General features: G+C 40.9%; 1 protein-coding gene across 1 annotated transcript; it reads right to left on the bottom strand.

The window, feature by feature from the left end:
* Positions 1 to 633: 633 nt before the first annotated feature.
* ret (ret proto-oncogene receptor tyrosine kinase) lies at positions 634 to 14,100 on the bottom strand. Its single transcript, XM_049735769.2, has 20 exons — positions 13,762 to 14,100; positions 7,312 to 7,557; positions 6,874 to 7,167; positions 6,389 to 6,627; positions 6,119 to 6,314; positions 5,851 to 6,050; positions 5,499 to 5,781; positions 5,251 to 5,376; positions 5,053 to 5,163; positions 4,840 to 4,953; positions 4,201 to 4,445; positions 3,982 to 4,129; positions 3,750 to 3,857; positions 3,460 to 3,674; positions 3,253 to 3,375; positions 3,111 to 3,181; positions 2,894 to 3,031; positions 2,709 to 2,808; positions 2,315 to 2,462; positions 634 to 1,557 (listed from the first exon to the last, which is right to left on the bottom strand). Exons 1-20 carry the CDS (start codon positions 13,835 to 13,837, stop codon positions 1,400 to 1,402), a joined length of 3,339 nt encoding a protein of 1,112 aa, XP_049591726.1. The 5' UTR covers positions 13,838 to 14,100; the 3' UTR covers positions 634 to 1,399.
* Between the last annotated feature and the right edge of the window lie 513 nt (positions 14,101 to 14,613).

The raw sequence follows: 14,613 nt of genomic DNA on the forward strand, positions 1-14,613 counted from the left end.
AGGTTCAGAATTACCCACCCCTGGTGTAGTGGTTAGTACTCTGGACTCTCACCCCAGCGACCTGAGTTCAAATCCTGGTTTGACCTGAGATATTTTATCATGAAAACATTTGCAACACAGTTACTCATGTGGTGCCCCATAAAACCATACACCTCCCTAAAGGTGAGGGGTAGGGTTAGGGGAAAGGTTGGGGACCACTGCCATATGCTATATTATTATGGCAGACATCTTGCTTCCAACAACTGGGGCAAGATACAAGAAAGAACATGATGTCACAGAGTACAAACATCATCCCACCCCTAACTGAATGAGAGGCCTGGTCCTGAGGTCTGCCAAACAATACTATTTCATTAAGGAAATATTGACATTTTTTCAAATTATTTGGGGCAATTTAATCATTAAATCACAGCAGGGGTTGTATTTTCCTGATCTCGCTTGGGACAATGCCAGCAGCATTGTGACCTTGACCTTCTACCGCTTGACCATTGAGAGCATTGTGACCTATTGCATCACAATATGGTTATCCAACTGCACTCAGGAGAATGTAAGAGGGTCTAAAGAGTTGTTTTCATGCAATATATTTAGTAGAAGGTTTTCAAGGTCTTTGTCTAAAAAAAAAAAAAGCACTCTGAATTATGTTTATTTTTTATTGTTTATTAACTGTAACATAATCAAAAGAAAAACTGCAATGATAACACTCATCAGTTTACATATGTTTTTCCCTTGACGTTTGCTTTTACACTGAGTGAAAAAAATAATGAAATGGCCACAATCTGCATTAAGTCATCAAACAAAAGTAGCACTGATTTACTGACATTTATATCATTAAAAAAAATAACCATAATAAAAATAAGAAGTCAGTTACACCCCTGTTTGGAAATATTTCTGAAACATCATGTGGGTAAAACAGAAAATTGGTCTTTGGGCACATTAAGGAGCGCAGTCCTCCAAAGTAAAAAACGTCTTGTCCACGCAGTTCCAGCTGTCTACAGCAGATGATGGTAAAGGTGTCCCCTTTAATTCCTGGGCTGGAACATTATATCTTCACAGTAGCACACTAACATTTGGAGGCTATTGTCGAAGCGGCACAGGCACTTAAAAGACGCTGACATACAATCTGGTACAACAGTCATGCAGTGATACAACGTGGCTGACATGACTGTGAGGTAATAATTAATATACATAAGAGCTGAATAAAACATGGCCTACTTTGATCCAGCAAGTTTCACGGCAAAAAAAAAAAAAAAACCCAGAAGATCCCAGTTTTAGTACCCGTGCAACAGAAATAAAAGGGAACCAACTTTAGCATCAGATTGTATATATATATATATACAGTCTTATAGAAATATACACATCTACCAACACATCTTTTCTACAATGTGGATTTGTCTTGTCACATCTAGCTATCAAGCTTGTCCACGGTTTTTGCGGGTGAAGGCAAAGCCATCCAGTTTGCATAAACACTATCATTGGCATATCTTGTAAAGACTGGATTAGTGGCATCATGTCTGTTGAGCGGTACCGGGCTCTTCTCGGGCCAGTTCGGGTATGACATGCCTAAAAATGAGAACACATCATTTTTCTGCACTCAATGAAAGATAAGCAGCGTGCAGACAGCAAGGCTTTTAAATCAAACTCTGCAGTGGCCAGGCTGGAGAGGGTGAGAGAATAAAAAAAAAAAAAAAAAAAAAAAGCTGACAGACGTGTCTGTTATGGCTTCATGGCTATTTCTTCGTAACGTATCAAGGCATCTGTTAATATTGCATTTGCAACCTGTACATTCTGTTTGTTTATCGGAGTGACATCACCAAAGAGTTGCACTCAAAAGCCTTACTGTTTCTCCATTATGGAATCGATTAATAGACATGGAAAAAAGTGAGGAAAATTGAAAGACAATCTGAAATTCAAACCACAAGTTGTGATTGATTCAGCGAGGACCTGTTTCAAATGTCACAACAAAAGGAGGACTTTATGACCAAAAATACGTTTTTCTTTTTAAAAAGTAACACAAATAAAATGGTAATGAAGGGGGGAATGGTGTTTGTAGTATAAATTAAAATGTCAGTATTTACAAAATTTTTGGTCAATTTTCCTGTACATTAGAAGCAGGTCCAAAAAAAAAAAAAAAAAATGCAAGACAACAGATAGTATTTCACGGAGCTTTTGAAATTTACGATGAAATGGTCGGGAAGAATCAGCAAAAAGGCATGCCCAGATCACAGTCACTCACACTTGCCTATAGAAAGCCAAAACATAACTCGAGAGCCCGTTTGCCCTTGCTTCTAAAATCGAGTAAATGCATGGGAAATTCTACCATAGAGCTTGTTTTCAATCCATGTGGAGGGGAGGGTTCGAGGGATAGGGGCGTTATTACAGTCCACAAGTGGTGTGTCCTCTTCAGAGAGCGCGTCATCGTACAGCAGGGCGTCAGCAGGCGTGGACGCTGCCAAGTCCAGATAATCCTGACAAAAGCAGATCAAGGTGTGATTAAGCTGATTGGATGAGGTGGGTGGGCGGAGTTTCTTAAAGCGCACTGCCCCTTTAAGAACGGTAGTGCTAATTAGAATCAAAATCAGTTTTATTGGTCAACTTTGTGCATGGCAAACAAGGAATTTGACTCGGGTTGATCTCAGCCTCTGTACAACATTTAAGTGACTAACATCTTGTTGACTAAAATAAAAATGAAGCAGATTTGTTTTTCACCATACCCGACTTTTAACCATCATCTTTTCCAGTTCTTTGCTGATGTCAGAGAACGTTGGCCTCTTGTCCGATTCTTGTTTCCAGCATCGGCCCATGAGGTTATACCTGCAGAGAATTTTTTTTTCAAAATTGCTTGGATGAATATAATTTGATTTGGAGATGTTGTTAAATTATAAAGACGAGGGCTCACATTTCTTCGGAGCAGTTCTCCGGTCTCTCCATCCTGTATCCAGTCTTCAACAGGTTAAAGAGGCGCTCGGGTGCTATGCCCGGGTATGGATTACCTCCTAATGTCACAATTTCCCATAAGAGCACACCAAAGGACCAGCTGGGAAGAAAGGAGAAACATCTTAGTCAACACCGAGTCGATAATGAAGCATCAACTTCAAGATGATGACTGTACTCACACGTCACTTTGGGTCGTGTAAATGTGATCAAACAGGGACTCGATCGCCATCCATTTAACAGGTATCCGACCCTTCAAAAAAAGCCACAAGATTTAGTAGTGAATTCAAAGATTATGTTTAAAGTTGTTGTTTTCATCTTCACCTTGCTTCTCTTAACATAAGAGTCCTCCTCATAAACATCTCTGGAGAGGCCAAAGTCTGAGATTTTCATCTTCCTTCCCTCTGCTACGAGCACATTTCGTGCTGCGAGGTCCCTGTGAACAAGCTGTTTGACCCCCCCAACCAAAAAAATTATAATCTTATAACACATAATCATAAGACATCGTGAAGACACCACAAAAAGTCCAACCTTCATTTCAGCTAAATACTGCATGCCTCTGGATATCTGCCATGCAAAGGAGATCAGGTCACCCATGGTCAGCGCCCTGTCGTCTGGGTTCTCCAAATAGCTGGAGTTTCGGTTGGCGTCCATTCCCATGAAACTCGGGCCAACTTTCCGGCTCTCGCGAAGGAAGTTGCGAAGTGACCCAAACTTGGCATATTCCACGATCAGGTATAATGGACCTATTCAGAGGAACACAGTCTTCACACTCCATGCACCACAGCGGCTGTGACTGAGGAACTCTGCTGAGGTCCTACCATCTTGACTGCACGCTCCGTACATCTTAATGACGTGAGGGTGGTTCACTTGCTTGAGTAAAGTGAATTCCGACAACAGGTCCCGGAGCTCACTATGGGAGGCGTTTTCTATCACGACAAATGAGCCACGACATTAGGTCCACGTATAAATCCATATTTGTTTGGTGAGAAGAATAAATAATATTCATTTTATTTTTACTTGTCATGATGACAGGTGAGGCAGAGGTCTTACCTTTCAGCATTTTCACAGCCACGGTAGTGTAACCTGCTTTTCCTTTCAACCTGAATGCCGTCGCTTTGACGACTTTCCCAAACTCTCCCTCTCCTAAAGTCTTGCCGAGCACGAGGTTCTTCCGAGGGAATTCCCATTTGGGATCCTCCTGTTGAAGGAAAATGAACAGGATGTCTCACATGTATCACAAAGGGTCACAGGTCAATTCAAAACGCTCACAGGTATTTTAAAGGTGTCGGTCTCGATGGATTCCTGCGAGCCTCTTCGTAGGTTGTTCGCGGGGAAGCTGATGGGGTAAGCCTGGGCCGGCCGGCGGAAAGTCATCTCAGCGGACGCGATTGGGGCCTTGGGTGACTTCTTGTGGTAGCGGTGGATGAAGTAGGATGAAAGGAGGATGGAAACGATGAAGGAGAGGAGCAGAATGGTGGCGATGACCGTCTTGCACATGTCGTCGCAGAGCCCCTCTGCGGGTGAGGGACAGTAGAAATTTAGTACTGAGATCAAGCAGGATAACATTTTGTGTGCTGCAAAAAAAAAAAAGGGAAAACATTTCAACTGTGCGATTGCAGTCACTCAAAGGAATGTCCAAATAACCAAAATATGAAAATCATCTGGTATGGATAAACTATTCTCTTTTGCTGCAAGGGCAAAAGAGGAGACCAAGGACACAGATGCATTGAAGCACCGATAGAGTACTAAAAAAGGAAAAAAAAAAAAGATGTGTTGAATTTCGTCAAATGGTTGCACGAAAAAAAAAAGCTTCATCCAGCTACATTATTTATTTATTTATTTATTTATTTATTATGAATAGCCTAGTCCTCTCAAAAGCTCAAGATCAACACAGATGTGACAACTCACCCTCAATATCGTCTTTTTCGCAGAAGCATCTTTCCGTCAAGCAGTAACATGTCCCGTAGCCAGCCTGGATGCCATTTCTTAGACCAAGTTCATGACCTCCTGTGACAGTTTCCTCTTCACAGACACACACATGCATGTAGTCAACATTGCAAAAGCAACAATCTACCATTGTGACTCTTTTAAAAAAAAAAAAAAAGAGATATCAGAACTTACTCGTACAGTCTTGCGGGCATATTGATGTATCTTTGCTTTCGATAGCGTCACAAAAGCTATCTGGACATGTCCGCAGGTCTGGGGAGCAGGTCGAGTAGTTTTCAGCAATTCCTGGAATCATAATCAAATTGCACATTGGAGGTTTGTACAGTCTATTTTTTTTTTTTTAAACTACTGCAAGTGTACTTTTCAAATGACCTTTTTCAGTGCCTTGCCTCCACTGGCATCTCCCCGTCGTCGCCCCCAGACCTCTGGTGGACTCACAGTCTCCTCGACGTCTGTTTTCTGCGCAGGACACGAGCTGCTGACTGTCCTGGTTCACGACTTCAAAAAAAGGACAACGGACAATAATACTTTATTAAATATACTGAGAAGAGGAGCAACATTAAAATGTAAACTTCTAAATGAATGGGAAGGAAAGATCATTTTTTGCATTTGTATTCCACCTTCAGCATCCAGAATGATTCGGATCTCAGCGCTGACTTCCCCTTGTGCGTTCGCCGCCTGAGCTACAACGATGTACTGCAGATCCTGGCACTCGGCTCTTCGTAGAGACTCCGAGTCGTTGACGTAGAGGAGTCCCCACATTTCGTCAGGCGCCTGGGCGATACTTATGGCCGCATAGCAAGACAGTTCGTCAGCAGAGATGTTCTTATCGGGAACCTTGAGCTGGTATGTGACACTGAAGCCATCAAACTGCTGGCAGTTTTCCACGCAGACTCTGCCAACCTGAAAAGAGGGAGGATTTGATCCATTCCGGAATGTACCCCAAAAGTAGCAACAGTTGAATTTGAGTACCTGAGCATAAATGGAAGCTCTCCGGGTGGGCGTGAAGATATGCGTGAAGTTCTCAAAGCGGATGTGGACCGGTAAGATGGTGACGTTGAAGTGAAGTGACACAGTTCCCTCCAGACCAGGGTAGGTGGTGTCGTTGACCAGGTAGTCCAGCTGCACACTGCGATTCTCCGTCACAAGCAGGTTCCTCTTCAGGATCAGGTCTAAAAAAACAGACACAATATTTTCATTTCTGTTCTTAAAGAGACGACGCTCACTTGAGATGACTGACCGTAGTTATGAATGGTTTCTCTGACTCCATTATGAGCTGCTTTCTTTTCACTGAAGCTGCGTTTTACATCAAATGTTTCTCTCGTCCATGGGTCCGTGTTGAGCAAGGTCTCAACATACCTATTGTGACTCTGGTCTGTAGAATAGATGGAGGTCAAGTCCCTGTCAAAAACTGACAATGTGCCGTAAGTGCCACCCTGGAAAAAGACAAATGCAATGAATCAGCATTCCTAACGAATAAAATCTCAAATCTTATCTTTTGTTTTCTCACTTTAGTCCGATTGAAACTAATGACGATATCTGCCGTGTCGGTTAAGTTCACATATGGCGCGTTATCGTCCTCGTCGTTGACAAAAACATCCAGAGGAGTGTCCAGGGTGGTGATGGCGGCCTCGGAAATAACTGTGCAAACCAGCAGGAGTCTGTAACGTTCACTCTCTTCTCGGTCTAAAGGAGCCGTCACGACCATCTCGGAGGTGTTCTGATTCACGGCGAAGGGAGCAGGTGTCTCTATTTGAACAAGAACATAACAAGACTATTATTTAGAAGTTTTGACATCACAGTAAAAACTGTTTGAATATTTTAAAAAGATGCATGGTAATAAAAATCTAAATTTTTTTTCAAAAATGAAGACAATTTGCAATTTCAGTATTGACACATGAAGTTGATGCACAATTTTTCTTTGCGGGCCGCATAAAATGATGTGATGGGCCGTATCTGGCCCCCGAGCCTTAGGTTTGACACCAATGCTCTAACCTGATTCCACAGTGTAAGAGATGGTAAAGTTGGGGCACACGTTGAGTCTGGTGAGTCGTCGCAGCTGCATCACGGGCCCGGGGAATCTGTTCTCCATGATGTGTGGTTTGGAGATGTCTCGGTGCGGGTAGCATAACTCTTTCATATCAGTCTGTGCACATTGTGGCATGGTGGCATTTACAAAGTCCAGGATGATCCGAGGGTTATTTCTCGTGATGCACCAGGACCTCTTGGTGAACTTGGGTAGCACCATAACAGACAGAGACAGCTTCTTCACAGACCACGAAGGTTTATCTGATGGAAAGACACAAGAGACAAGCAGGCATTTTAATCTCCAACAGACCTCTTCCTGACGATGGAACTCCTTTATCAGTATGGGAGGAGAGTCGGCAATCTAATTGAATCTTAATGTTCAGGATGCCTGACAGCGGCACTCACATAGCATGGCAAAGTCATTCTCATCCAGGGTTTTGTTCAAGGACAGCACTCCGGTGTTTGTATCCATGTTAAACCAGGAGCTGTAGACGGGCCGCTTGAGCGGGTTGGACCAGCACAGGTAGAAGTGCGGCTTCTCGGACTCGCTGTCCAGCATGGCGTGGACTTGGAGGACCTGGCTTCCTGCTGCCTGGCCAACATAAATGGTCTCCTTGTACTCATTCTGAGGGAAGTACAATCCTTTAGCCCCTGGTTAAATAAAACACACAATGATAATCGTCCGGTTAGAAGACACACACACACACATTTTCAGCAGTGACCCTAACCCGCCCCCCCCAACCACCCCCCCACCCCCCTTCTCCATTCAGTTAGCGGAAATTGAAAGGAGGGCTCAAATGACACTTAGGCAGCTCTTTTAATGAATTTCTCATGCGGTCGATAATCGTGCGGTTTCCGATCGTCCTTGTATTCACCTTGAGATGTTTAATTACGCCAGATCACATGATACAGAGGAGAAATGAATCATTACTTGCCAGAGGGAGGGAGAGAGTGGTATTTTGTGCTTGTAAGGCTAATCCATAATGAGCTATATGTTTTACAAGAAAATTGAGATGCGAGTGTCGGTCCTGTAATTACATCCCTGCTATGATCCCCTTTGACGACAGTGGGCGACCATTTAGGGAGCGCGCTAATGTCATTAGCAGACAGCAAAACTAGATTTTCTATTTCTGTTGGTGCAATTCAGGCCTCAGCTCTGGTTTCAGACATTGATTTAATTTCACGGGACTTAGATGACAGGAGGCTGGATTGATGGATAAAATGTTCCTTCCTGAAAGATTGTGATTCACTCAGGGTGGTTGCAACCATTTTTTGTTGAAAGTGTTCCTGCAAAAAAAAAAAAAAAAGAAGTCCTCTTGTTTGTGCCTCCCGTGGGATGAGCTCTAACAATTTAATTTAATTTTATGTCTTTAGATTTTTTTTTCAGTCACTGCCAAGATAAAGGATAAAGGGAAAACAATTTAATACATGCTAGTAAATGCATATGAGCCTACTAAAATGAATTTTTCATCATTTTGTATGCAATAAATGAGAGTGGAGATATTTTTAATGAAATGTTTAACCTTGACAAGACAAAATCATTGAAAAAAAGCAGTTTAAAAAACATTCTTAAATTTGTTGTCTGCTAATTAGATTATAGCCTCTAGAGGGCACTATTTTAATTTAGTAAGCGTGACCCTTGCTTGTCACATTGCAAAGTGGATAAATCATTCTCATAAATCAGCAATATTGCCTAAGAATGAATTATTTCTAGTCATAAAAAAACAAAAACAAAAATCACATGAGCTTGAATCAGCGGCTCTTTAGATAAGCAACTAGAAGATCCCAGTTGCTAACCAGATGGGAGCAAAACATACAAGCAAATTTTGGCTGGATGCCACCGTGGCTATGCAACACAACTTGTTCATCTCAGTCAAAATTCAATTTCTCTCCAGGACTGAAGCCAATGGAAACCAAGTAATCAGACTTAATTGACTGGATCAAGCTGACCTCTCAGGACAAATAATATCTTTGCTTTATAAAAACATGATGACTCATTATACCTCCTCCCCTGAAATGATGCAAAAGTGACATTTGAGTTAGAGTTTATAATACATAACAGAGCAAAAAAAAAAAAAAAAAGCTTTTCCAAGAATTGAAAAATCACAGTAAATTATTCCTGGAACAGGATTAGCCTTTCATATCAAAGTATATACCGCCATCATAAGATGAACCTTTACAACCGTCATCATTATAAAAGCAGACGCCGAGCTGCACAATCGCTCGAAAAGTAGGTGTGTAATTTTCCAGGCAATATCGTATTTGAACAAGAGGCCTCTTGCAGCCCATTTTTATAATAGCTATTTTCTACCTCTGGAGTGGCTACACAAAAAAAGACAAAAAAACAACCACAATGACAACACACTCTTTGCTTGACCTTGTTGTGATTCCAGAAAGTAATAACGACCCGCGTGTCCATTTTGCCTCGTATATTATCCGCGGAAGGACAAAGGCGACAGAAGCTCATCATAATATCTACGAGATGCGTCGCAAACCCAAAGTGTGTCTAGAGGTGCTGCTAGGGTGGGGACGCCCTTTCTGTTGTCCTAGACGGGAACTCAATTAGCTCAATGCGCGCTTCGACTCAGAGATTTACCAGCAATGAGCTCATGCTCAGTACACAAACATCTCAAGGAAATAATATTAAAAGTCCCATAGGTTCTTCAAATCCTCACTCGTCCCGCTTGCTTCGTGTGAGCGCAGAGGCCATTGTTTGCCAAGGTCAACATGCTCTAGGTGTCCTTGGAAACGACTCATTGGAAAAGCAGCAGAGCAATCAATAACCGTACTAATCAACAGTGCTGCTGATTATTTTCACTTTATGAGACTGGAAAATCATCTCAACAAATCCGTTACAATCGATTATCCAGCTGAATAAAATAAACAATTACACCAAAACCATCAACACCACTTATTATTAAGCAACATTAAACGGGACTGCCTGGATTCAATTAGCTAAAACGTTCCATGTTGAGATATATAATTCCACCCATGAAAGCCGTTATTGATCAGAACATTTTAAAAGTCCCCCCTACCCCAATATGCAGTGTTGTTTCATCATATCACACGAGAAGCTCAACCTTTATTAAATCAAGCGTGTGCTTTCAAAGCAATAAGGTGTTAGTGAGGAAATAAAAAGTCATTTCCTGTAACCGGGGCGAGCATTATGATATATCTGATCACTTTCCAGACAAAAGCTAATCAGGTAGTTTGGCTTTGCTGCATACCTTAACATAATAACCCATTACGCCATCAAGTAATCCAATTAGCTCAAAGAGAATAGAAGAGCACAAGAGCCAATGGAGCATGTTCATAAGTCATCAACAAATCTAATAGAACATCTCCTTAGGGGTTAGATGAAAGTACAAATTAAGTTTTAAGAACTCCCAGGGGTCTGTCGGTGGGGAACAAGAATGGGTCACGTGATGCGTCATTATCCTGCTTTGAGAAAACATCTCATCACAGCAGCAGTGATTAGCTTCACTCAAATGTACACACCAAAATAGAAATTACAAATGATTTAATTACAATTTGACATCAATTCATTGGCTTGCTTTGGTAGAAACTATTAATAAATTGCTGATAAAATAAGAATTTTCGATTATTCCTTGAATCTGGATCAAATAGCCCTCAAATTCTTTCTTTCACTCCTAGTTGCAAATAGTGTGGAACTGGAAAATAACTTGTCAAGATCTATGTGAAACAAAAGGGCCAAATTCCCAAAGGGCAAAATCTCAGTCAACGTCTCCTTGTCCTTTCATCGCAACAAATTAAATTCTAACCATGCATGAGGAGGAAGCATGACCCATAACTGACTAAAGGATCACGCAGGGGAAGCCTCCATGCAGGAACATAAACATGACTTCCAACAGATTATAGCTGCATGTATATTTGGATTTATTTTTCTTGAGGCAAAGTGTGAAATTATTTTTATTTTTATTAGCACCTAAAGAAAAATCCCAAATCAGAAGAGCCATTTTCAAAAATTGCAAACAGGAAGAAGCTCTCGATCCATCAAACAATTTAAGCGAAAGTCCAGAAAAAAATGAACACCTAATAAAGACCTCACGTATGCTGATATATGTAAAAGACACGCTCAACTTCCACATCATGTTTTTAAATTGTATTGAAAGAAGTGCAGTGACAACAACAGAGACAAATTGACAAGATTAATGACGCTTCCGTATTGGCAACACAAAACAGAAGCTTTACTAAATCATGTAATGTAATAAGGAGCTAAATCAAATAGCAGCATGCACCAAATGAGATTTATTGCTTTGGTGCTGCTAAAGGAGAATGATGCTGATGAAAAACGGTGCGAGCTAGCTAGTGGGAGGAGATTTGAAGGGGAGGTTGTGGTTGAGGCCTCCTCAGGGATGGACAACACATTGCTGGAGGTTACCATTTGGTTACCAAAGGGCAAAGAGGGTCAAAGGTACGGAAACACGGTCACGGTGGATAATAAACGGCTCGATGCTTTTATGTGAAAACGTGTGGCGGAATTGATGGATGACTTTCCACTGTCCGCTAAAAAGGAGTCAGAAGAAGAATGCCGTGGAGTTTGCGTATCTACAACAAAATCAATTATTAGTCAAGAAGACCATTAAGACTAATCATTAGCTAGTTACAATTTTAAGAAAGTTCTTGATGCAGCAAAAGTGCTTTTAGGAGTTTTTAGATCTTTAACCCTCCTTTACCTGAAGGTGTAGGCTGCGGCTGCTATTAACCACTTAGCGTTAATTTCTCATTTCCTCAGATTTATTACCTCAGCAAGAAACACTTCACCAATCAGTAACAAACAACCTGGAGAGGAGAGGATGATTGGAAGAAAAAACATTCAAGACTCACAAATAAGGCTCGCTTGATTTTCTTTCCCTCTCATTCCATTTGTACATTAAACACAAATACTTGCAGATATTTTGAATCCTCTGTTAAGTTATACGTTTGATTATATTGGATTTTTTTGTCCATTTAGTAGTTTTTCTTATATTGAACAGGTAAACAAATTTAATAATGATTGTAATCAGCTGATATGAATATCATGAGAATTTTTTCTGCCATATCACCCAAACTTATTTTCCAACATCATCATGTTGTGCTTAAGTTAACAGTTGAACCTAATTCGTTTTGCACACATTTATTAATTTACATTTTTATTTATTTTACTTATTGTCATTTTAAAGAAATATGAAAACTCAGGGAGTCATTAGTTTAATTTTGCACTTGTCAAAATTTATTACAAAGGAATCCTAAACTCAGAGTTGTTTGAGTTTTTTCTCCATTTTTTATTTTAATTCTCTAATGCAGAAAGACTGTTCTGCCTTTACTCAGAAATAAAAGAAAGGTCTTGAAAATGATTTTACTCTTGGTATTGAGTACTCATACTGGTATTGTTCTGAAAAAGGGGAAATCTAATCACAAAAATAGGTATGTTTTAACATTTTTTGATTGAGCTATATTACACGGGGAGCTTTGACAAGGAAGACGGTGTCGTTTTCATTGAGGGCTTGAGGGAACAATGAAATCAATGCGATGCGTCATTTCAACAACTGATAACAAACTGAGCGTTGTGTTCAAACAATATTTTGCCAACGAAAACAAAGAGGCGCTGTTTGCCCGGAAGATGTGAGCAGCTGGCGTGCACCTGCCTGCTGCTCACCTCCTTTCCTCTTTCGCTCCATTCGAGGAGATCATATTGGGTGTTTTTCAGCACCCACCTTAATTACCCATCACTTTCTCACTCAAACCAAAACAATGACGAAAATGCCTTCTGGTCTACATGTAAAGCCAATCCGGAGCAACAAATATGTGACGCAAACGAACATCAATCAGCCTTTGTGTGCCCCCGAGAACGCCATAAAGCTGCTGTCAACATGACAAATAATCAGAGGACATTACATACAGCCATGACACCTTAAAAATGATCATGAATCATTTTAACGGCCATGCAAGGTTCTCTCGGGTGATTACCGGTCGCACCATTTTTTCCAGAAATGAAAAAGCATCTTCATTGAATGACCTCTGATGAAGATTTTGATTTTTGAAGCCATTCTGCACAATTTCCTACATCATAAAATAAAAACAATGGAGTTCTCTTTTTTGAATCGATGACAGCTCCTTCCTATGGGAACACGTTTTACAAGATGGCCGAATGTGTCTGTGGGAGTTCAACTTGAACTACAGTTTGGAATGTTGGCCTGGCTTACAATCTCCATTCTAGAATATCTCAAAAATGTTGTTTCACACTAAACTCTTCCAAGAAGGTCTTGATGGACTAAGCACTTGGACACAGTCAGTGAGAAACGTCAAAATCCCCCTCCTCACTACTAAAGCATTAAGATGTCTACTTTTTATTCACAAAATATACTTTGCAGTCCCACAAAAATGTCCACGCTCCTGAGCTGTGAGCCCGACTTTAAATATAGGAGCAACCATGTCGCTCCAGTTGGGCTGTGGGATTGTGAATGGGATTATGATATTATGATATATGGCTGTATTCACCACCAACATGCCATACCTCACATAACATGACATGTACACTAGGCTACTTTATAAATGAAGCAAAAAAATACAGCATACTATATTAAAGGCAAAACAATCTTTTTTTAAGTTGATTGGTTAATTGATTAAACCTTTTATTTCAAATATGCAGAAGAAAAAAAAGAAAAATATACATATAAGATTCTGGAATGGCTGAAAAGGAGCAATTGTGTTTGTAATATTTATTTGTAACTATAAGTCCAGTTTTAAATCAAATGTTACATGTTTCAAGTACTTTTTTTAAACAATGCCCCTCCTCTCAGCACCTAACTTTTTCCATCTTGGAAGAAAAAAAGTAGAAATGCTGATTCTTACCTCTCAGCAGCATCCACAGCAACAGCAGCAGCAGCGACGCGCCGTTTCCCCGTGACAAACCACAACTTGACCCCATCTTCACCAACCATAAGTGAAAGTTGATGCATGCAAAGGCAATTCACACACTGTGGAACTATAATAATTAAAAAAAAGATAGAATGAAAAGCAACCAGCGCGCGTGTCCCGCCTGGCCGCCACTCCGAGTCGTGCGTATCCGTGGATCCAGCGGTGCGGTGCGCTGCGGTGCGTTCAGGCTCCAAGTGGCTGCAAGAGCTGCTGGGCGGAACGGCTGCGAGGTGCGTGGGGGGAGGAGTAGTTGGGGGGGTGGGGGTGCTCAGCTCACTGCCTCATTGCCCACGCGGCTTCCGCGACAGTGGGCGGCGAAGCATCTACAGGAAATTTAAGAGCATCATTTAACAGTGGGTCAGTCATCTCATTAACACGCGGCAAGGAGGAAATAATGAATAATAACCATTACATGCGTTTAAGCTATTAAAAAGGTGCAGTAGAAAAAAAAAGTGCCTGCATGGAAGTGAATTTTAAAACATTTCTACCTGTTCGTGCTTAAACTGTTACTATTATAATCGGAAAATTAATCTAGTGAGATCTCATTCCATTGTTTGAGTTTTCATATTTTTTTCCTCATTCCACTGTTTCAGTTTTAATATTTTTTTAATGCCTTTTTATCGGCTTTTCGGGTTAATTTGGGTTAGAAATAAGATAAAATAATAATTTGTAGGTCACGAATTAATAACCAAAAACTTCCAATTGGGTCGCTGCTCTGCTTTCATTTGATTGATAGCTTTCTGATTTGTGAGGAACCCATGGCCACCCAAATCTCTTCATTGTTTT

Source organism: Syngnathus scovelli, chromosome 12 (genome assembly GCF_024217435.2).
Source record: "Syngnathus scovelli strain Florida chromosome 12, RoL_Ssco_1.2, whole genome shotgun sequence".
Classification (NCBI taxonomy): domain Eukaryota; kingdom Metazoa; phylum Chordata; class Actinopteri; order Syngnathiformes; family Syngnathidae; genus Syngnathus; species Syngnathus scovelli.

Coding starts and splice junctions, on each gene's coding strand:
- ret (XM_049735769.2), bottom strand. CDS start 13,837: ATGGGGTCAAGTTGTGGTTTGTCACGGGGAAACGGCGCGTCGCTGCTG. Junction 6,315..6,388: donor TTAGTTTCAATCGGACTAAA/GTGAGAAAACAA, acceptor GTCTTTTTCCAG/GGTGGCACTTACGGCACATT. Junction 3,182..3,252: donor CTTATGTTAAGAGAAGCAAG/GTGAAGATGAAA, acceptor CTTTTTTTGAAG/GGTCGGATACCTGTTAAATG.